General features: G+C 35.6%; 1 protein-coding gene and 1 long non-coding RNA gene across 9 annotated transcripts; both read right to left on the reverse strand.

Annotated features, from left to right (window-relative positions):
• Positions 1 to 574: 574 nt before the first annotated feature.
• On the reverse strand, positions 575 to 6486 carry LOC114299631 (beta-glucosidase 11). Of its 7 annotated transcripts, none has more exons than XR_014350114.1 (13): positions 6117 to 6484; positions 5892 to 5955; positions 4933 to 4988; positions 4592 to 4667; positions 4413 to 4484; positions 4133 to 4220; positions 3526 to 3781; positions 2785 to 2900; positions 2420 to 2640; positions 1851 to 1879; positions 1571 to 1758; positions 1370 to 1460; positions 575 to 997 (listed from the first exon to the last, which is right to left on the reverse strand). XR_014350114.1 is itself a non-coding variant. In XM_082904258.1 (13 exons), exons 4-13 carry the CDS (start codon positions 4650 to 4652, stop codon positions 748 to 750), a joined length of 1272 nt encoding a protein of 423 aa, XP_082760384.1. In that variant the 5' UTR covers positions 4653 to 4667; positions 4933 to 4988; positions 5892 to 5951; positions 6117 to 6486; the 3' UTR covers positions 575 to 747. The 7 variants fall into 7 exon arrangements, 5 of the variants coding, with proteins under 5 accessions (XP_082760384.1, XP_082760381.1, XP_082760380.1 ...); XR_014350113.1 differs by having other exon boundaries at positions 4592 to 4712; positions 6117 to 6420; XM_082904258.1 differs by having other exon boundaries at positions 1671 to 1758; positions 5892 to 5951; positions 6117 to 6486.
• A 13316-nt stretch (positions 6487 to 19802) lies between these two features.
• Positions 19803 to 23796, reverse strand: LOC114299648 (uncharacterized). 2 transcript variants are annotated; one of them, XR_014350116.1, is made up of 3 exons: positions 22764 to 23796; positions 22551 to 22614; positions 19803 to 21080 (listed from the first exon to the last, which is right to left on the reverse strand). It is a non-coding gene; the product is annotated as an uncharacterized LOC114299648 (long non-coding RNA). The 2 variants fall into 2 exon arrangements; XR_014350115.1 differs by having other exon boundaries at positions 22551 to 23796.
• Between the last annotated feature and the right edge of the window lie 1098 nt (positions 23797 to 24894).

The raw sequence follows: 24894 nt of genomic DNA on the forward strand, positions 1-24894 counted from the left end.
ATTAGATGGAAAAGATTATGGTATATATATATATACCCTCAAAGGGTGAAAATAATAAATATTGCTTTTAAAAATTTTGATATTTAAAAACATGTAAATACACATAATTAGATAGATGGGAAAGACTATGGTACACAACCTCTCAAAAGGTGTGTATTATATGCACCTTATAACCACAGAAAAAAATGACATAACTATATACTTTATGAGTCATAATAAAAAAAATAAAAAAATTATAATTATTTCAAACTAATGTCATAATTAAAATTTAAAAAAAAAAATTAGTCATAACCAAAGAAGAAAACCATGTAACTAAAGACACATATGTTATGAGAGTATATAATAAATATATACAATCACTGAGTCATATGGTGATTGTGTTAAAAAAATGACATACACTACTGGAACAAGTTTGTCAAAATATAATATTCTAACAATATAACGTACTAAAATATAATATTTACACTATTAAAATATCATGATTTTCTTTGTAAAAGGATACTCGCTATCATTAATTGTGTATGTGTAACAAAGAATAACTTACTTGATAAAGAGATTAAAAGGAAACTCAATATTGAAAAATCCATCAGAAAGTAAATCTTCTCTCGACAAATAAATGAAAATTATGACAAATTTTGTGTTTCTCACAATAATCGACAGATATATGATACTTGGTCATGCCAATTACAAAACAGTAGCAACATTCATTTGAGTAAACAAACTGGCATTCAGTTTTGCATAGCAAAGCTACTGAGAAGAATGAGATTGAGAAAGAGTGGAATCTATCATTTTCTGAACTTCAGTGGCACCATTCAGATTCATGCTCTGTCCCTTCAAAAAATTGGAGTACCAATGTGCAGAGAGTTTAGGGTATCTTTTCAAATCCTTGTCATTCAAATCTACATAGTAGAGGCCATAGCAAGATTCATAGCCGTCTAATAACTCGAATAAATCCATGAATGACCAATAGAAATACCCTCTTGCATTTGATCCATTCCTTCCACAATGTCAAATTGAAAAGAACCAAAAAAATAACTATATCAGATCTAGGAAAGGCCAAGATTATTAAAGAATAACAGTTTTTCGTGTGATGTTTAACAATATTGCTACATGCACAGAAAAAATCACAGAAACATACTCAAAAAATTTCAATGTGTGCTCCAAATTCTATCAGACCACAAAGTTAGAACGAATCAGAGTCCCATTGAAACATGTTACCCAGATTCATTTGAATGTGGCCAGCCTGTTTCAGATTTAAATCATGATCATACACTTCATTTTCTGTTCATTTTGTTTGTGAATTTTTTCCTGTGTGCAACTTTTTCGCATGTCCCTGTGGTGTTACAGCTTGGTGTAAAACTAAACATACCTCATAGCATCAAGCAAACTCCCAATGAAACTTTGTATATATTTCACTCTTCCTGGATCACTCAATGTTGCATTCTTCCATGTCCGTTGACCTATCCAAATTAAACCAAGTCATAAATTTTCAACAATTAGATAGTGACATAGTAGAAAGAAAAAAATGAGTTAAAAGCGAAAAATTATTCAACGCTACAAGTGACATTACCCAAGACCCGCACAAATATTTGATCCTAAATCTGTTGAGGACAATGTCACTTGTGACATATTGGAGAGAGAGAGAGAGAGAGAGAGAGAGAAAGAGAGACCATTTTCATGGATGTAAATAGGAGGGTTTCCATAATTTTGCTTGAAGTACTCCAAAAGTGCAAGCAGACCCGAGGGTACAAGAGCCAGCTGAGTCCATAGAAAAAAGAAAAACTTATTAGTAAAATGAATAGGCCTCAATAGTAAAACCAACTTCATAAGATTTGTTTTTAAGCCCTCACCTCACCTGACGATGTATCACCTTCCTCATCTACAACCACCCAAAAATCAGTGACCCATATATATTAGATCCATCAATCAATTGACAGTTATAAGGGCTGGAAAATTGATTAACTTGATACAGTACCATCATGGTTAGCTCATCAAATTAGAAGACATAAATCAAACTATGCAAGTTGGTAAATGTGTTAATAATGTTTTCTACTGAAAATATTTTTCCAAAAAAAATGTTTTAATGTATTTCAGGCATTTGAGGGAGAAAAAAAAATAAGGATGTTTTTCATGAGCCAAAAAAAAAGAGAGAGAGAGAGAGAGAGATCACAACATCTAGCACATCATTGTCAGGATTGCAACCAAAGAAAATTATTTTCTGTGAAATGCATTTTATAAAAAAATATCTTATGCAGAAAACGTTGTCTCGGAAACAGACGTGAGTAAATTCAAACATGAGATTGTGCAGAGTACATCAGTAAATTCAATCAAGTTGAGTGAAGGGGAAGCTGAAAGTAAATTCATCTTACAAGTAACTTTTTTAGAGTTTAGTCAGTAATGTAGTGAGAGTAACACGTACATATCAACTCCACAGCCATGTCTGCATTGAAGTCCCTGGTATCCATTTTCAAGCTACTAGATTTGTCCTTGGTGTAAATTGTGGTGTAATGATTCACTCCTATGAAATCAAATGAACCCTTCACTTGTTCTGATTCAATTTTTGTAAATGCAGGAAGTCTTGTGCCTACATTCTTCTTCATTATGTCAGGGTAATCCCCGAATACCAAGGGACCCATAAACCTGCAATAGAAATTAGTTTTTTTACTTTTCGAAAACAAGAAAAAATGAAAACACAACCAAACAACCCATAGTTTGTTAAAATAATAATACCAAGATGTATAGACGTCATTTAACCTATTTAGGTTAGTGAATTGTGTGACTCACCAACCAATAAGAAAATCTTTGGTTCTTTGGGCTGCAATCACATCTTCTGTTGTATTTGTGTAAGGAAGAGGCCAATAAGCATATACATTTATCCCTATGAATCCTTGTTGCTTGCCCTGTTTCATCACATTTTCCCCAAAGTCATGAACACTTTATGTGATGTTTCTTTCATGATTGTCATAATTAACTATTATAAAAATAAAAAATAAAAAATAAAAGAAAAAAAGAGAGGTCTCAAGATGATTAGTGTGGAATCAATATAGATAAATTTTCAAATTTCCCCCCCAAATATAGGTTTGGATAAGGTTGGCAAGTTGTCAAAGTTCACAAGGAGGAAAAAAAGCAGAACTGTTGAAATGATTGTTATCCCTAAAGAGAAAGAATTAGGGTAATGGTTGGAATGAGATTGATAAAGGCCTCGAGAAAGGCTGACTAGGAAAAGGGGAGAAAAGATCAAGAGGTAGGGGTACAAGTTTATAATGTTGAAGCAATACTTGTATAGAAAAGGGGTCGATGTTGTGCATTGTGCCCATTGGTGGGGCTTACCCTAAGACCTACCTCCATGATTCAAACCATTTAAGATGAATAGAGAATAGTTCAAATTATGGAGGTGGGCCTGGGCTAAGTCCCACCAAGGGGATAACAGTGATTCCTTCTCCAATTTATATGGCAAACACAAAGACAATTTAACGAATAGTAGATTCCTTAATATCCTTGCAAAAAAACTCATGTAAGATATACCTGGTACTTTTTCTTGTACAATCTTGCAGCTAATGAGTGTGCCAACAAGATATGATGAGCAGCAATGTATGGCTCCGTTGAGGAGTTGCCCACAGCGCATTTCATTCCAAATGGGGAAGAGCACCGCTGAGGGGGTATTATTCCTATATCATAACCACCGACTACAAATATATTGGCCTCATTCACTGTTGTCCAATACAAAACCCTATCTCCAAATTCTCTAAAGCACACCTCAGCATATGCTGTGAAGTCTCTCCTGCATCCACAAATTGGTAATTTTATTACAATTACATCTTACAATTTCTACTTCAATGAGAGCACGCAAGAACCAAAGAAAAGCACATTATTCTAACTTCAGGGGTGAATGTATGTGCAATAAAAAAAAAACTTGGACATATAGGCCTAGAATACTACTAAAATTTCTCAAAAGAAAATCTCAAAGGCAGTATTAAATTTTCCTTTAAAAAAAAAATTAGGGAGCAAATAATACTACTATAGTAGGGGGTTTTCAAAACTTTTGGGGGGGCGGTTTCCCCCTGCAGCCCCCCTGGTCCATCCCTGGCGATAACTGAATGAGGCAAGGGCTAATGGAAGTTGAGAACCATACACCATTTTCCGACTAAGCCATCCTCCATATTCATCTTGAAGAACCTGAGGTAGGTCAACGTGCGTTAATGTAGCATGTGGTTGGATTCCTGCTTGATAAAGATAAAATTATATCTATGGCAGAGAGAGAAAAAGAAAGAGAAGCCAAGTGTCATTTGGTTAGCATTTTGGAAGTACCTCTTCTTGCTTTTACAAGAAAAACAAACTGGTTTGATATTTTCTCAAATGCTAACAAAAAGTAATGCAATGTTTATAATGGAAAATTCAAATTTGTGTGTAACCATGTTTGACAAGTTCATTGATGAGATTGTTGTAGTATTCTAAACCCTTTGGGTTGACAGGTCCTCTTCCATCTGTAAAAGAGAGTGAGCACAAGCATGTGAGCGAGAAGAACCAGACTTTGCTTTTTGTGCAATAATCAAGTTAATTACGTGAGAGACAGACAGTTAGGTGATCTTACTAGGGATAAGTCTTGACCAAGATATGGAGAACCTATAAGCCTCCAACCCTGTTTCCACCATGAGTTGGACATCTTCCTGCAAGAGATTCATGCTCCAAATCACACATGGACCATACTCCAGCTACCAATAAGTTTGTGATGTTATTCATGTTAAAAATCAGCATTCATGTTAAACCACCATTTTGTATACCTCATTAATTTTCTTGTTTGAAAATAATTATTAAGAGCAAACAAATTATATAATACCATATAAGTCGACGACATAAAGAAGTAAAATAAACAAGTAAATATATATCATTCTTGAAGGGAAAAAGCATAGAAAAAAAAAGAAGGAAAAACACCTTGTATTTGTGGTATCCATCACATGCTACGTCCCCAGTGGCTCCTTGCGCTTTCCCTTAAAGTTTTGAGTTGGAAACATATATCAATCAGTTTTTGGTCAGGATGATAAATGAACCAAACAGTTTAAATTAAATTTATTAAAATTCTTTTGAATTCAGTTTGTCAAATAAGTCAGTTTTGAAATCATTTTGGAGAGCTTTAAAATTTTTAAACCAAATATAAACATAGCCAATTATTCATTCAAGTTAAATGAACCAAACAGTTTAAATTAAATTTATTAAAATTCTTTTGAATTCAGTTTGTCAAATAAGTCAGTTTTGAAATCATTTTGGAGAGCTTTAAAATTTTTAAACCAAATATAAACATAGCCAATTATTCTTTCAAGTTAAATGAACCAAACAGTTTAAATTAAATTTATTAAAATTCTTTTGAATTCAGTTTGTCAAATAAGTCAGTTTTGAAATCATTTTGGAGAGCTTTAAAATTTTTAAACCAAATATAAACATAGCCAATTATTCTTCTGTCTTATTAACTTATTTAGCATATTTTGTCTTATTAACTTATTTAGCTAGAATCATTTTACTTTTTGGAGAGCTTTAAAATTTTGGAGAGCTTATTTTGTCTTTTGTGCTTTTTTAAGCCAAAAAGCCAATGCCAAAGTCTGTGTTTGGTTAGAGGATTTAGGAAGAGATTTGAAAAAGAAAATAAAAAGAAAAAATGTGTCAAACTATATGAAATGTAAATATATTTTATTCATATTTTATCTTCTGTTTTTTTTTTTTCTCTTTTCAAATTTATTCCCAAATCTCTAAGCCAAAAGACAGCTTAAAGGAATCGAAGATAGAACACAATTGGAGATGCTTTAAAGGCAGCTCCGAATATGGATAGAAAGAATTCAAAGAGAAAAATAAAACAAAATTTACTCTTAAAAATGAAATAAAGAGGACAAGAAAAAGACCAGCATGAGCAAAAGTGTCCCAAATGCTAGCAGTCCTTCCGTCTTGGAATGCAGCTCCCTCTGACTTTTATACACACAACACACATGCACATAATTGTAAAAAATAACAACATTAATCAGAATCTTCTTTCATTATATAATCCAAATCCATGTTCTGCATTTTGAGGCCCCCCCCCCCCCCCCCAAAAAAAAAAAAAGAGCATAATAATGAATAATAAATCAAACCTGATAAGCAGTGGTTCCTGAACCGAAAACAAAGTCAGGAGGGAATGGAAACTCATGTCTGCTCAATGTTTCTGCGCAAAAGACTAGGTTAAGCACCACAACAACAACAAATGACCCAACAAAACACAGGTTCTTCTTTGCCATATCTTTATCTATCCTCTCCTCTCCTGTGTTATTTCTACCTATCTATCCATATCTAGAAAATACTTTAATGATATGGCAAGTTGTTCACACATTCATTGATTTAAATGAAGCCAAAACACAATCACTATCAGCGCAACCTCATCCTCTACATAAAGCCCCCCACTACACTTTGGGTCCCCCCAGTTTGGAATTTAAAATTTGTCCCCTTTCTTATCAAACATAATGGGGCTGCTTGATATCTGCTTACTTAACTATTTATAAGGATAATTTTGTCTAGGATGGACTTCCCTTCGAATTGTTCAATGCAAAATGTCTTTTTTTTAAGTATACTATTAAAATTATACTTGTCGTTCATTTTTTAACAATAAATTAGATGCATACAATTATTAAAGAATAGGAGAAAAAAAAAAATTTATACAAACATGAGTCACTTGCATCCCATCACAAAACTACTTACACCTCACATTATTTTGTAATTTTTTTTTATCTATCCCCTTGTGTTAAAATTCTCCCATTATTAAATTGACCTAATTTTTTTTATAAATTATTTATAAATATAAGCCTAAAAAATGACTAGAATTAATCATAAAAATAGACAATGTAATACTAAAAAATTATCAATCTAAATAGTTCAATCAATATTTGTACTAAAGAAATGTCCAATTCTTTTGTCCATTAACAAGTTTACAAACACAAAACTCATTACGTAAAACAATTACAGTTATACATGTTAAATGATAAGCCCATCATAAAATATATAATTTCACTCAAACTATTTTACTTATATATTATGTGGCTGTGATTAATTTTATAGTCCATTTTGTATATGTAATTTTGTTGTTTGTTTTTGCATACTAAAGTCTTACAAATCACATCATGTAAAGACAATCCCATGTGACTACATCCCTTTATGTTACATATTTGATTGTGTGCCTTGATGGTCCATACTGGTCCATACTGTGTTTTTATGCCTTTGGACAAGTTAATAGAGCCACCCAATTATTAAAGATATCTCTAATTGGGTCAACTCTAGTAGTCATGAAAAAACTTTTAAGGTTAACACATTATTATTCTATTACTTATACTATATACGTCCCTTACCTTGTCATATTATATATGCCCTACTTATCAACTATTTCAATGAACTTGTTAGTTTAGTATGTACTAAAAAGAAAAATTTTGTGTATTGCCGTAATTTATTTCACTACTCTGTAAATGATAAAATCAATATGATCATAACATTACGTCATGTGAAGTAATTTTTGGATACACAATATTTTCAATTAAAAATATTCATCCTAACATCAAAGAATAAGATGACATATACAATTTTTATTGTGGACTTTGAATAGGGTTTAGTTTTTTGAAAAAAATTAATTTATCAACTCAACTAAATAAGAGACAAAAAAGTTTACAGAGGAAGAAGTAAAATTATATATGAATAAAACCCTAAGTTATTGTGGACACAGGTCTAAATTTGTTGACATGAAGTTAGAATGAAAATCCTAAGTGATTCGTGATTAAATCAAGATTAAAATATTTCAAATCCCAAGTATCCAAAACACACAATCTAAACCAACAAGCACTTACGAAAGTGATTTAGATTGTTTGTTTTTCGGAATAAACAATAAATCGACACAAACGATTTTTACGTGGAAAAAACCACAATTGAAGAACCTTCAATTGTAATAAAAAACCACGGAAGAAACGCCACTAATCAATCCACTACTGAAGTAAGAAAGATTACAAAGATAACACACAAATTACCCCACTCAGTCAATTTGCCTTCGAATCTTCTGTAACTCTTTCTCCACGCCTTCGTCTCGGAACTGATCAATCCTGAAGTTGAATCCACAACTTCACTTGTCGAATGAATGACTACGTACAGAATCAAACTCCTTTTAATACTCTACGCTTGAATCTTCGGAATCCACCGAAGAGATCTCTCTCTTGAATTTAAAGTAACCAACTCCTTGATGTATGTATCTTAGATCATGATTGAAGAACTCTTCTCAAAACATCAAGGAAAACTTACAAAAAACCTCAGAACAAAACTTCAAACAAAACCCTAGGACTCTTGAATAAGATCTAGGAAAAAGTAGTCCTAAAAACAACCTAAACAGATATAAATAGGAATCTTGAGTCCGCGATCTCCGCTCGAGCGGCCAACATCCCGCTCGAGCGTCTTCAGCAAAATCTGCGAGCGACAAAACAGAGTTCCGCTCGAGCGCTTGATGACCCGCTCGAGCGCGAAATCATGCCTTCTAGTATTTTTACAGACCTGTCAAAATACTGAGAGACTACAATATCCGCTCGAGCGCCAATGGTCCCACTCGAGCGGGAAGAACAAAAACACAGGAAAATTACAACTTGTTCAACCCAAAGTTTTGTACCCAGATTTGACAATCAAGAGACCTAACAATCTCCCCCTTTGTCAATTCCCGGACAAAACCTTTCTAAACAAATGTCCTTAAACACACGCACTAGACAAGATTAATAAACAAGAAAAAAAAAAACTCTAAACAACTCTATTATCAAACAATCTTGCCCTGTGATCAATCAATCCATCCATCCAACTTCATTCAACATTCACCTGTGAAATAACTAGCAACATACCAGAAAAACAAAACTTGTGGAACTGTATAAGAATATACCAAAACATACATAAAAAGAGAACCATGATACAGTATCCACCAACTACAATAACCAACCTATCCGAATATCAACAAGGTATCCAACATATCCAAACATGAACAAAATATCCATAGAAACAAAAGATCAAAAAAAAATGTATACCACAAAGATCATCACAAAAAGAATGTATACCACCAAGATGTATACCACCAAGATCCACCAAGATCACCACTGTATCACCAAATCTCCCCCTTTTTGACCGGGAAGCAAAGAAGCAATGAATCATGCACCAGGAGGAGGGGGTGGTTGCTGAAGCTGAAGTAAGGAAATGATGTGGGCCAGATGAGAAGTAGTGTGGACGGCAGTCTGCTCCAACTAACCAAGGCGACCATCAAACGCATCAAAGCAGGCATCCAGAAGGTCCAATCGCCAGGTCATAGCCTCCTCAAAATGCTGAAGCTGATCATGAAAGCTCGAGGTGGAACAGGGGGAATAGCATCCTCCTCACCCCCGGCTGCTGCAGCGTCAAACTCAGCCTCCTCAACTAGGCCAGCAGTGGTACCTGCAGAAGTATCAGCCCGAGAAGACTCCCCTTAACATGAGCCCGACTCTGAGAAACAGTTTTCTTTGTGAATGGTCGGGAGGGAAAGGCAAACTCATCATCCTCTAACACTCGAACCCCAAGGTCAGACAAAAGACGGTTGATCAAACAACCATAAGGAAGTCCTAACTGTTTATTCCCAAAAACACCTATCATTTTCCTAATAATCAGGGTAGCTAGATCAATAGACAAGTGACGGGCGATACAAAACAAAACAAAACCTTGGTCTTGATTAATTTCGGTGGAGTGAGTGGTCACAAGGATGTTTGCACAAACAATCAGATTAAGCAGTCTAAACTCCGGAAGAAGTTCAAACTGTTTAATCAAAGCGCCCGTAGGCCAAGGACGGGAAGAACCACATAACACCTCAGTCACAGTATTGAAATCATAGGTAGGACGGCCTGGAACAGGAAAATGATAGTGTTGAGGGTACACTTGATCAATATTAAGAAGATGGCGAATGAGAGCAGGTGTGACAGAAATGGATTTGGACCGAACCCAAGTAGTGAAAGAAGGCTCAAAATCACTGACTTTCTCAATACTGCAGTAAAATTCTCGGATCCAATCGAGATTTTGACGCCCAGAAAAAGACAACACCAAGTCACCACCTAAAGGATCAAACAATGGACGGATAGGGATGGACTCGAAAGTGTTAGACTGGACATTCCGTTCTAGGTGAACAGTGCGGGCCTCAAAAGATTTATGGAACAACTTGTCTTGCTTAGCAGTCTGAAACCTCTCAGAATTAAAGGATGGACGAGACACTGTCGCCTTGCGGCATTTAGGGGCCGACATGAGGAGATGAGAGAGGACTAAAACCCGAAAACCCAACAAAGCCAAAAAGAAACCAAACCCGAAAAGCAAACCAGGCACAATACAGAGAACATTAGTAACATGAAACGCATAATGCATAAACATGAAGGACAAATATCAATGATATCATTTCATAAACATAGAGGACAAATATCAATGATATCTTTTCATAAACATGGAGGACAAATATCAATGAAATGCAGAATGCAAAAATGTGCATAATGGCAATGGTAGAATATCAATGACCTAGTGAAGCTAATCACTGATATAAAAACCAAGAGAACTCCTATGGCAACACTACTCCATCATGTGGTCAAAACAGTTGCTCAAATTTGTAGCACAAACACAAATACCTCAAGCATGTGGAACACAGAACCCTAGGTTGAATGGACAACACAGACTCCATACAAACAAACAAGAAATGCAATATGAGGAAGACAAAACGACTTAGTGAAAGAGTGGGAGAGAAAGGGAAAAAAAATGAAACACAAAAAACCCAAAAACCCGAAATACAACCCCTAAATGTGCCGAAATTACAGAAAACAAACAGACAAGAAGAAAGGGAAACACTTACCAAAGTGTAAATCGGCAAGGAATAGGAAGAAGGTAGGTGAAAACGAGCACACAGAGCCCACGAGCCAAACCCTAGGTCTGAGAAACTGAAGAAGAGGGGAAAAAATGACCTGAAGAGTCGAGGGAGGGAGTTTTATACAAAATAGGTCCGCTCGAGCGTAGGTATGAACGCTCGAGCGTGAATCAAGGCAAGCTGACACCCGCTCGAGCTCTAATAAGGACGCTCGAGCGCAAAAAAAACTCTCTCAGAACTGTAAAGCAAAGAGCAAACTACTGCAAGGCGCAAAAACACGCTCGAGCGTGGAAATATCCACTTGAGCGGGAAAAAAAAATAATTTTTTTTTTTTTTAAATAAAACAAGAAACTCAATATCTAGAAGAAACCTGGGACAAAAGTAGATGATCACATTTAGCCAAAATTGACGACGAAGATGAAATAATCCGCAATTCATGAATTCCGTAAACTTGCAATTTTTTTAAAAAAATGACACTGGAAATCATGAGCAAAGCAGATAAAATATAATCAATGATCATAAGCTACATGAGAATGTACAACTCAAAATCCAACATGAGAGCTCACAAAAGAAGTGTGTGTGTGCAATCCATGAGAGGTCACTGAGCTAGAGTTAATCCTAGTAGTGATCGGATGGCTGGACTTCCATCAAGAGTAACTCAACAATACAGAGAAAAGTCAAACCACTAGGAATCACGGGGTATTTGTTGAGTAAAGGCGGAGGCTCCCCCTCAATCAATGAGTCCCTTTTTTTTTTTTTTTTTTTTGACATTTTCTTTCTTGTGGGCATTCACTGGTGGCATTCACTCTCAAGAGTATGGAAACCAAACCAGAGAAGAATGAAATCATAAAGGATGGCCTGGTTGGTGCCTCTAAGGTAGCCTTTTCCTAATGCCCGGACTTCAAAGAACTGAGGGAGAAACCGTGGAAGTGAAAACAGATGGTAGATGGTTAAGAGACTCAACATCACCCATGATATGCTAGTATCGGTCAATTCCACTGTAAAAGTACAAGAAACACTGTTAGTGGTCCATAGAGAACTTTGATCACTTGTGCGGAAACCCCTGCAACAATTAATCTCAAGGATGTGTACAAAATGAGATCATGAGGTTAATGAGCATGGGCATTCAAAATGAGCTATGACCAATGAACAATGAGATCTTGTAAGCAGCATGAGTAGTGTACATAAAAAGTTGGATGCAAGTAAAACAGATATCAATGACAATGAGATTATGACATCCAAGCATACATAAGGCAAAACACTTACACCTACTCAAGAAACAAGTAACACTCTAGTGATCGAGCATGACACCCAAGGTCTTTCTAAGGAACTCAAACCGAAGAAGATCAAGGGGTTTTATAAAAATATCAGTTTTTTGATGCTCAGTGGGAATATGCTCAAGAACAACAAGGCCCTCTTCCACTAACTCTCAAATAAAATGATGGCGTATGCCAATGTGTTTGGTGCGAGAGTGTTGGACAGGATTTTTTGAAATGTTTATGGCACTTGTGTTATCACAGAAAAGAGTGAGAGTGTTTTGTTCTATCCCATAATCATGAAGCATTTGCTTCATCCACAGCATTTGTGCACAACAACTCCCTGCAGCAATGTACTCAGCCTCAGCAGTCGAGAGAGAGATGGCATTTTGCTTTTTACTATGCCAGGAAACCAGATTATTCTCAAGGTAAAAACACCCACCGGATGTACTTTTCCTACCATCAGCACACCCTGCCCAATCGGCATCAGAAAAACCAGTAATCTCAGCTGTAGTATCAGTAGAAAACCAAACCCCATACCCCAATGTCCCATTAACATATTTAATGATGCGTTTGACAGCAAGAAGATGAGACTCTTTAGGACTAGCTTGGTAACGAGCACAAACACCTACACTGAAAGCAATATCAGGACCACTGGCTGTGAGGTACAAAAGACTCCCTATCATACTCCTATAGAGGGTAGGATCAACATCAATACCAGAAGAATCTTTGGAGAGGTGAAGACTGGTGCTCATGGGAGTGCGTGCATGTTTGGCAGACTCAAGACCAAACTTAGACACAAGATTTTTTGCATACTTAGACTGAGACACAAATATACCTGAAGGAGACTGTTTAACTTGAAGACCCAAAAAATAAGACAACTCTCCCATCATGTTCATCTCAAACTCATGTGTCATGCAATCCGAAAAATATTTCACAAGATGTTCAGCAGTGGATCCAAACACAATATCATCAACATAAATCTGAGCAACAAGAATATGAGACTTAGTATGTTTCACAAATAAAGTCTTATCCACACTACCCCTTTGAAAATCATTATCAAGAAGAAAGGTAGTAAGTCTATCATACCAAGCTCGAGGGGCTTGTTTCAATCCATACAAGGCCTTGTCTAACTTGTAGACATGATTAGGACATTTAGGGTCCTCAAACCCTTTTGGTTGCTCAACATATGCCTCTTCTCTCAAGTACCCATTCAGAAAGGCACTTTTCACATCCATTTGAAACAATTTAAAGCCAAGAAAACATGCAACACCAAGCAAAATATGAATAGATTCGAGACGTGCAATTGGGGCAAACGTCTCATCATAGTCAACACCCTCTACTTGTGTGTAGCCTTGAGCAAGCAACCTAGCTTTATTCCTAACAACTGTACCATTCTCATCAGATTTATTTTTAAAGATCCACTTGGTACCTATCACATTCATGTCTTTAGGTCTGGGAACTAGAGTGCAAACTTTGTTACGTTCAAATTGACCTAATTCTTCATGCATAGCATTGACCCAACTATCATCTAGCAAGGCCTCTTTAAAATTCTTAGGTTCAATTAATGAAACATAACACATGTGTGATACCTCACCCCGAATCTGTCTTCGGGTTTTCATTCGATCCGAGACATTTCCAATCACCTGTTGAGCTGGATGATTCAGTTTCACCCTAGCTGATGGTTTAAGCTCAGGACTTGCGGTGACAGGAGCAACAGTAGTGATGTCCCTTGGAGCACTCTTTGGATTTGAACTTACCTGTGAGGATGGAGCTATAACAATTTCTTGTGATTGGTCTGCAGCTTCTCCTTGATTTTGTGGTTCAGTATCCAAGATTGGAGACTCATCATTGTCATCCTCATATGTTGCTGGAGCAGGTGCACCTGTGTCATCTATAACCACATTGATAGATTCCATTAAAGATGAAGTTCGCAGGTTATAGACTCGAAAAGCCCTACTAGTGGTTGAATACCCTAGAAAAATACCTTCATCACTTCGGGAGTCAAATTTGCCCAAAGGCTCTCTATCTTTGAAAATGTAGCACTTACTCCCAAAAGTTTTGAAGTATTTTACATTAGGTTTCAATCCCTTCCACAATTCATATGGAGTTTGTAAAGTGCCAGGCCTTAAATACACGCGATTTATGACATAAATAGCAGTATTTAGGGCTTCGGCCCACAACTTTGGAGGAAGTTTCTTACTAAGGAGCATGACCCTAGCCATTTCTTGAACAACCATGTTCTTCCTCTCAACAACTCCATTTTGTTGTGGAGTAATGGGTGCAGAAAATTCATGCTTAATTCCATGTATAACACAAAAATCCGAAAACGAACTATTTTCAAACTCACGACCATGATCGGTTCGGATTCTTATGATACGACCAATGGAAACACCTTGTTCATTTTGGATTTTAAAGACTAAGGCCTGGAAAGCATCAAACGTATCAGATTTTTCCTTTAAAAAATTTACCCATGAAAATCGAGTAAAATCATCAATAGTTAAAAAAATGTATTTTTTACCTCCGATGCTTTCAGTGCGAGTAGGACCCATTAAATCCATGTGAACCAATTCAAGAGGACGTTTGGTTGTAAAGCTGTTCACATTTTTATGAGGGGCACGGGTTTGCTTTCCAAGTTGACATGGTCCACACACATGGCTCAAATTCTTACCCAATTTAGGTACTCCTCTCACAAGCTCTTTGTTGGCTATCTTAGTTAGGTCTTTGAAATTCATGTGACCTAATCTTTGATGCCACAGGTCAATGTTACTAATGATGGCAGAGTGACAAGTGAGATCATTAGTAGTAACAATCCCATAGCAGTTATCAGATGTGCGAACCCCATGTAAGACAGTATTTCCCTTTTTATCCAAAATTTCACATTTATTTTTTGAAAACAATACTTCATGATGGGAATCACACATTTGACTAATGCTCAAAAGATTTGCTTTAAGACCATCAACAAGAAGAGCATTTTCGAGCTTAGGAAGACCAGCAACACTTATAGAGCCCTTACCAATGACTCTAGAAATGCCGCCATCTCCAAAAGTAACAATTCCTCCTTCATATTTTTCAAGGGAGGTGAAGTAAGATTTGTTACCGGACATATGACGAGAGCACCCACTGTCAAGATACCACATGTGTGAATCATGTGCTTTTAGAGTAGTGTGAACAACTAAACAAGTCAAATCATCTTTTCTCACCCAAATCTTTTTAGTCTTGGTATTCCGCCTAGACATATAAGGTTGTCTCCTAGCCCAAAAAGTTTTCGAATTTCTACCCTTTTGAGACACCTTACCAAACAATTCAAAACAATAAGGACGAATGTGGCCATACCTACCACAGTGATGACAAATAAAAACAGGTTTTACCTCCCTTTTGTTGATCTTACCAACTTTAGGTAGATGAAGAGAGAGATCAGCCTGGTCTACCTTCAACTTTCCCTTTGCTTGAGTCTTCATGTCATATGAAGTGGAGGCCTGTCCCTTGTGAGCTGTTGCACCATAGCCTAGCCCGCTTTTGTCACAACCCATTTGTTGAGACCCGAGGATGTCTTCTAAAGATTTGGAACCTTTGTTCCACATGGCAATAGTGGCTCTAGCAACACGGAGTTCTTCATCTTTTTGACAGACTCTCTCTTCCAATGTTGCTTGTGATATCTCAAGACTTTCAAGCTTTTCTTCATATGTGGAATACACCTTTAGGAGTTCATTCCTTTCAGTTTCACAGGATAGAAGTTTTCCACATAAGTCTTGCCTATCACTCGAGATCTTGATGATATTCTGCTTTGCTGTTACAAGTTCTCCTTTCAGCCTGACATTCTCACTCTCACATGTTTTGAGCTTGAGAGAGAGTTTGTCGTTGATTTTGGACAAATTCAGAGATTCCTCGTATAGCTTTTCGTAGGCTTGTTGTAGTTCATCGCCATTGATCTCATCATTATCTTCAGATGTTTCATCATCCTTTTTTTGCTCTTCATTCTCCTTGACCTCATCCAGTTTGGCAACTAAGACAGAAAGATTGCTGGATGGTAGTGAAGGTGAATTTCCTCTTTCATGGAATTGCTCAAAATTTCCCATGCCTCTTTAGCCTTTGTGCAATAAACAATCTGTTGCTGTTCTTCAGTAGAAATTGCTCCACGAATAGTGATCAGGGCTCTCTGACTGCTCGGATTGTCAGCCCTGTCTGTATCTTCTTCAATAGCCTGCCAGCCTTCTGGATCAAAAGCTCTCAGAAAAGCCCTCATTCTGATTTTCCAAAATAGGTAGTTACTCCCATCAAAGGTAGGAGCATGATACAGGTTCTGACCACGAGCTAACTCTGCTAGTTTTGGAAGAGGTTGAGTGAAAGTGGACCAAAATGCCATGAAAGCACTATCCCCGTCTTCTCCAGATTCAAGTTCTTCAGGTTCTTGCTCCGACCCGCTTTCATCATCCCAAGTCACAGTGTAGACTTTCTTTCGATTCTTTTTCGAAGGGCATTCAAGGGCAATGTGACCAAACCCTTGACATTCATAGCACTTGACCCCTTGCCCCTTTACAATCTTCTTTTCAGTTTTTGGAGCAAGTTTTGGTGGAAAAGTTTTGGGTTATCATTACTCTTGTCTTTTGAAATAGGGTCTCTGAAATTAGGCTTCTTTTTCTTCAAAATTTTTTTAAATTGTTTAGTAAACATAGCCGTCATCTCAGACTCTAAATCAAATTCAGTCTCCGGAGTTTTTGCAGACTCATGAGCACTAGTGAAAGCCACACTTTCTTTTTGTTTTTTCTTTGAAATCTGGTGGGCTTCATAAGTCTGCAAGTTTCCAACCGATTGATCAAGCTTGAGGGTATCAACATTCTGAGCCTCCTCAATGGCTGTCACTTTTGATTGGAACCTCTCGGGTAAAGACCTCAAAATTTTTCCAACAACTTTAGCTTCCGGGATTTTTTCCCCGAGTGTGAAACAGGAATTCACGATATCACTAAGTTTTGCATAGAATTCATCAAACGTCTCATCATCGCGCATAAAAAGAGTTTCAAAAGCGGAGGTGAGACGTTGAAGTTTTGACCTTTTGACAGAAATAGTACCTTCGTGAATCGTTTCCAAAATGTCCCAAGCCTCTTTTGCTACCTCACACGTGCAGATACGACGAAACTCTTCAGGTGTGACGGAGTAAAACAGGGAATTGAGAGCCTTACTGTTCCAACTCGAGTTTTGGTAATCAATTGTGTCCCATTTATCAAGGGGCTTAGGAATATCAACACCATCAATGATGACAGTAGGTTCACTCCACCCATAGATTACGCTGTGCCAAACTTTCTCATCGATGGATTTTAAAAACGCTCTCATACGAGCTTTCCAATAAGAATAGTTTGTACCATCGAGTAAAGGAGGTCTATGGGTCGAGTTACCTTCACGAATAGAATCCATATCACTAGTCACACAAAATCACACTCCTATATTTTAAAAAAAAGAGTGACCTGCTCTGATACCAAATGAAAATCCTAAGTGATTCGTGATTAGATCAAGATTAAAATATTTCAAATCCCAAGTATCCAAAACACACAATCTAAACCAACAAGCACTTACGAAAGTGATTTAGATTGTTTGTTTTTCGGAATAAACAATAAATCGACACAAACGATTTTTACGTGGAAAAAACCACAATTGAAGAACCTTCAATTGTAATCAAAAATCACGGGCGAAACGCCACTAATCAATCCACTACTGAAGTAAGAAAGAATACAAAGATAACACACAAATTACCCCACTCAGTCAATTTGCCTTCGAATCTTCTGTAACTCTTTCACCACGCCTTCGTCTCGGAACTGATCAATCCTGAAGTTGAATCCACAACTTCACTTGTCGAATGAATGACTACGTACAGAATCAAACTCCTTTTGATACTCTATGCTTGAATCTTCGGAATCCACCGAAGAGATCTCTCTCTTGAATTTAAAGTAATCAACTCCTTGATGTATGTATCTTAGATCATGATTGAAGAACTCTTCTCAAAACATCAAGGAAAACTTACAAAAAACCTCAGAACAAAACTTCAAACAAAACCCTAGGACTCTTGAATAAGATCTAGGAAAAAGTAGTCCTAAAAACAACCTAAACAGATATAAATAGGAATCCTGAGTCCGCGATCTCCGCTCGAGCGGCCAACATCCCGCTCGAGCGTCTTCAGTAAAATCTGTGAGCGACAAAACAGAGTTCCGCTCGAGTGCTTGATGACCCACTCGAGCGCGAAATCATGCCTTCCAGTATTTTTACAGACCTGTCAAAATACTGAAAGACTACAATATCCGCTCGAGCGCCAATGGTCCCGCTCAAGCGGGAAGAACAAAAACACAGGAAAATTATAACTTGTTCAACCCAAAGTTTTGTACCCGGATTTGACAATCAAGGGACCTAACAGATGTGTATTGTACAAGTAATGTCAAATAAACAAAAATAGGGTAAATTACACTAACCTTTATTGGCATGAAATTTGCCCTTTGAGATTTGAGAAAATGTAATAAAACTACAAATTTAATATAATTATACCGACTTCCATTTTAATAATGATAAAACAAGAGTAACTAATGCAAACGATGTACAAGCAAATTCTTAATTAAAAGTAAAAAAGATAGAAAGAGAGTACAAATTTTTCTTAGCATAACAAATAGTTAGGAGGGCAAAATGTTATAGGAATTCAAAAACCTTACAAGAACACAAGTGTAATTATTCCAAACATTTCAAGCTTGCTATATTTTTCTTAAAAGTTAAGAGAAGGTTATTGTAATTTATTCATTTTTTCAAAATTTATTAATGATCTATACACATACTTAAAACATGAAGGGATTATTAAAATAAACCCAAAAAAATTACTTCAACCAAACCAATCCTCCAAAATTACATATGGTGGGGCTTTTGTGGGTGTATGTAACATGTAAAAATATTAATTTATTTAAGGTTTTGTTTATTAGGTTTGTGTGATTGAAGTGGTGGAGCTGGGTGTTTGGAGTTGGTGTTGGAATATTATTTCTAAGCGTTTGGAGTAAGTAACCCTCTATCACTGTTGGTACATTTTTATTCCTATTGAATTGTTTAAAATTATAAGTATTTATTTATAGCATTCATGTTCTCTTAAAATAAAATATGGGTCAAGTATAAAACAGTATCGAATATTATTATGAAAATTATTTGAATATTTTGTGAAACTATTCTGAAAATTGTACTAAACGTTTATTCTGAAAATATCAAATGTTTTATTTAAAATTTGTGTATTGTTTGAATTTTGAACATCACTCTAGTCTGGCTACGATTTGGACCCTAGCCAATGGAGGTTATTTATTGGCAAAGAAACTAGTTTCTTTTGGAACTTTATCACCGGCCTATGTGTGGTTCTGGGCCTTGTCACAGGCTAAGTGACCGTAGTCACCAAGACTTGAGTTTTGTGAGTCAAATCATTGAACCATCGATTTGAACGACGAATTTACTTTGAATTATCTTGTTGGCTTTTCAATTAAAATGTATTGTACATTGTATTTTTTTAGCTATGAAACCATCTTACAAATAATTGTTCATTTATTGAATTGTAGCAAAAATTATATTTATTGGTTATCGACTATTTATTTTTTTTTTGTATACTTTATCCAGCTAGCAATGATGATTGGTTATTTACAGAGTTGACTAGCTTACCCTTATTTTATTTATTTTTTTCAGATTCTAAGAAATAGAGCTGCGCGGGATTTTTACTCGGGGAGTGCCGAGAGTAGGACTATGATTTAAGTACTTAGATTGTTATTTTGGTTAGTGGATTATATTAATGGACTTGGTACTTAGATTATTATTTTGGTTAGTGGATTATATTAATGGACTTGGTGGACAATTTTATATGATAAGAATTATCTATTTTTATGGATTTAAGCATTTTGATATTTAAGGATTTAATTTGAGTATTTTACATTGTTGGTTATGTGTTGGACTCTTAACCTTGCATGCTCACTTAAATGAGTGTGCGGCATTGTCACGGAGCTTGGGGCGTGACATTAATGATAGTCTGAAAAATTATTTTAAAAATATATATATATTATAAATATTAATGGTTAAAATTATATATTTTTTTTATTAACATATAATAATTTTTGAAGACCGGTCCCGAATGGTAATTTCCCTTTAATCATAGCCTAGAGGTATATTTCAAAAAAAGTTGTAATCCATATTCAACTTTTGATTAGTTGTCGTTTGATAATTGATTTATTTAGTTAATTTTGTAATTTTTTTGACTATTTAACTTGAGATTAAAAATTGGAGCAATTACTCATAAGTCCCATATGGAAAAATGTTACTCCATCTAGTCCTGAGTGTTTTTTTATAAACCATTTAGTCCTTTTTTTACATCACAATAACATCATCAAAACAACATCAAACCTCACAACATCATCATCAAACAACATCAAACATCATCATCAAAACAACATTAAGATTATTCATTTTTCTTCGCCCAAACATTAACCTAATTTTTTTCCTCTTTTTAAAATTTTTATAAAATAAAAATACGTTTCTTTTCGTGTTAATGTTTTCGATCTTCATCAGAAACTCCTCATCTGTCTCCCTCTCTCATCAATCGCATATACTTCACCATTCTTGCAAACAATCATACTTCACCATTCACCATTCTAAATTGAAAATACCAGCAAAACAAAAGAGACAACAAATCTAAACATCAGATTGGGTACAAATCGAACAACAACAACATCACGATAAGGCTAGAGTAACCCTGTGACGGCGCCACCCGTAACCGAAAATACACCAACACAGATCTTGGAGATCAGTGAACAGAACCCAATAAGTTTCGATTTTTTCCTCATTTGCAGATTCATGGATGTAGATATATAGGTATAGAGAGATGTGTATGTGATTGAATTTGGGGGATTCTGGAGAGGTTGAAGAGTTTGCACCTGCAGAGGGAGAACATCATAGATCCGACATTCAAGAACATCACTGTGTTGAAGAACATCACAAATTCGATATTCGATCCGATTTGAGGGTAGAACATCACCGTGTTGATGATGTTTTGTTGATGTTGATCTGATTTGATGATGTTTTGTTGATGTTTGATGTTCGAAAATTACCCAAAACATCATCGAACATCAAATGGGTTAACATCAAACATATTTTGAATGTGCTTGAACACATATTTTTTTGTTGATGTTTGATGTTCGAAAATTACCCAAAACATCATCCAACATCAAATGGGTTAACACCAAACATCAAACATATATCAACAATAGACATTAGATGATTTTTGTTTATGATATTCTGATGTTGATGTTCATGATGGTAAACATTAGATTATCGAAATCTGATGTTCATGATGGTAAATGAATCTGATGTTTCATTCTACAATTTCAAACATTATTGAAATATGATGAACATTAGATGTTTGAAATCTAATGTTTGAAACATTATTGTAATTTTTCACGGTGTTTTAAATCTGATGTTTGAAATCTGATTTCAAACATTGCAATTTTTCACGTTATTGTAATTTTTGATGTTTGAAATCTGATGTTTGATATCTAATTTTTGATGTTTAAAATCTAATTTTTCACGATGTTTGTTCATGATGTTCTGACGTTGATGTTCATGATGGTAAACATTAGATTATTGAAATCTGATGTTCATGATGGTAAATGAATCTGATGTTTCATTCTATAATTTCAAACATTATTGAAATCTGATGAACATTAGATGTTTGAAATCTAATGTTTGAAACATTATTGTAATTTTCAACAATGTTTGAAGTCTAATATTTGATGTTGGATGAATAATGTTTGATGTTTGAAAAGAAGAGAAATCTAAAAAATGCCTATAGTAAGCTTCTTGGGAAATAGGACCTATTAGTCTAACAAAAAACTTTCGGGACTAAATGGGTTAACATTTCTAAATTTGGAATTTATTGGTGCTTTCCCCTTAAAAATTTGTTTGGTTTGAATTTTTTTAGCTTTTTTAATTTTTGTGAAATAAAAAGTAAAATGATTCTAGTTTAGATGTGACATTTTATTTTATTAACTTATTTAGTTTATTTTGTCTTTTGTACTTTTTTAGCCAAAAAGCTAATGCCAAAGTCTGTGTTTGGTTGGAGGAGTTGGGAAGAGATTTAGAAAAGAAAATAGAAAAAAAAAATATATGTGAAATTATATGAAATATAAGCATATTTTATTCACATTTTATCTTATCTTTTTTTTTTCTTTTCTCTTTTCAAATTTATTCCCAAATCTCTAAGCCAAGAGACAGCTTAAAGGAATCGAAGATAGAACACAATTGGAGATGCTTTAAAGGCAGCTCCGAATATGGATAGAAAGAATTCAAAGAGAAAAATAAAACAAAATTTACTCTTAAAAATAAAATAACGAGGACAAGAAAATGACCAGCATGAGCAAAAGTATCCCAAATGCTAGCAGTCCTTCCGTCTTGGAATGTAGCTCCCTCTGACTTTTATACACACAACACACACATGCACATAATTGTAAAAAATAACAACATTAATCAGAATCTTCTTTCATTATATAATCCAAATCCATGTTCTGCATTTTGAGCCTCCCAAAAAAAAAAAGAGCATAATAATGAATAATAAATCAAACCTGATAAGCAGTGGTTCCTGAACCGAAAACAAAGTCAGGAGGGAATGGAAACGCATGTCTGCTCAATGTTTCTGCGCAAAAGACTAGGCTGAGCACCACAACAACAACAAATGACCCAACAAAACACAGGTTCTTCTTTGCCATATCTCTATCTATCCTCTCCTCTCCTGTGTTATTTCTATCTATCCATATCTAGAAAGTGCTTTAATGATGTGGCAAGTTGTTCGCACATTCATTGATTTAAATGAAGCCAAAACACAATCACTATCAGTGCAGCTTCATCCTTTACATAAAGCCCCCCACTACACTTTGGGTCCCCCCAGTTTGGAATTTAAAATTTGTCGCCTTTCTTCTCAAACATAATGGGGTTGTTTGATATCTGCTTATTTAACTATTTATAAGGATAATTTTGTCTAGGATGGACTTCTCTCCCAATTGTTCAATGCAAAATGACTTTTTTTAGTATATTATTAAAATTATACTTATCGTCTATTTTTTAACAATAAATTAGATGCATACAATTATTAAAGAGGGAATTCCATCCCGGTGGGAGAAAAAAAAAATTTCACAAACATGAGTCACTTGCATCCCATCACAAAACTATTTGCACCTCACATTATTTTGTAATTTTTTTTATCTATCCCATTGTGTTAAAATTCTCCCATTATTAAATTGACCTAATTTTTTTCATAAATTATTTATAAATATATGCCTAAAAGATGACTAGAATTAATCATCAAAATAGACAACGTAATACTAAAAAATTATCAATTTGAATGGTTCAATCAATATTTGTACTAAAGAAATGCCCAATTCTTTTGTCCATTAACAAGTTTACAAACACAAAACTCATTACGTAACACAATCACAGTTATACATGTTAAATGATAAGCCCATCATAAAATATATAATTTCACTCAAACTATTTCGCTTATATATTATGTGGCTGTGATTAATTTTATAGTCCATTTTGTATATGTAATTTTGTTGTTTGTTTTTACATACTAAAGTCTTACAAATCACATCATGTAAAGACAATCCCATACAATCCCATGTGACTACATCCATTTATGTTACATATTTGATTATGTGCCTTGGTGGTCCATACTGTGTTTTTATGCCTTTGGACAAGCTAATAGAGCCACCCAATTAAGATATCTCTAATTGGGGCAACTCTAGTAGTCATGAAAAAACTTTTAAGGTTAACACATTATTATTCTATTACTTGTACTATATATACGTCCCTTACCATGTCATATTATATATATCCTACTTATCAACTATTTCTGTTAGTATATGTATTATATGTTAGTACATATATATATTAGCTGTAAAACACCAACTAGCTTTAATAATGTTGTTTCTTTAGTGTATGCTTTCCCCTTTCGGTGGCCCTTTCCCCTTTCGGTGACCACTTTCCTTTTAGGCCATGATGTTGTTTTGTATAGTGTATATACCACTTAGGCCATTTTCTCCTATATAAAGGAGACCGTGTATAACATTCAATATATCAATAACATCTCATTTATTCACTTGCTCTCTCTCTTTCTGTATACATAAACTCTTACATGGTATCAGAGCTAGGTTAAGAACCTAGTCATTCTGTTTCACCGGCGGACGGCAGCCTCGCCTTGGCCGCCCGCTGGACCTCTACACATACCTTCACTCCGCTGCCACACTTCTTGCTGCCGTGAACCATCACTATTTCTTGCTGCAGCTTTGTTACAACATAGATCTTACCCACGTCGTCGAGCACTCCGTCGGCCCACACGACAGCCACCGACGCCGTGATCTGGCCAACGTCGACCCACGCCACCTTGCACACCGTCGGCGGCCACAACCGATGTTGGCGTGATACCAACCGCGACGCCACACAGTGGGTTCTCTCTGTATACTCCACACAGTGGCTTCACCTGAACTGATGTTCCCATCTCTCTTCCTACCAACTTGTTTGGTCACCTTTTCTCTCTCTAGACATGCTCTCTGCCGAGAGCTCTACATCAATTGAGGGGCACACACACACAGCAGCAGCTCCTATCACACACTCAACACACACACACAGTCGAGAGACACTCAACACACACACGCATGAGGCAACACACGCCACCATTGCTGTCACACACCACACCAC

This window comes from Camellia sinensis, chromosome 14 (genome assembly GCF_055761805.1).
Source record: "Camellia sinensis isolate YWXY chromosome 14, ASM5576180v1, whole genome shotgun sequence".
In the NCBI taxonomy this organism is placed as follows: domain Eukaryota; kingdom Viridiplantae; phylum Streptophyta; class Magnoliopsida; order Ericales; family Theaceae; genus Camellia; species Camellia sinensis.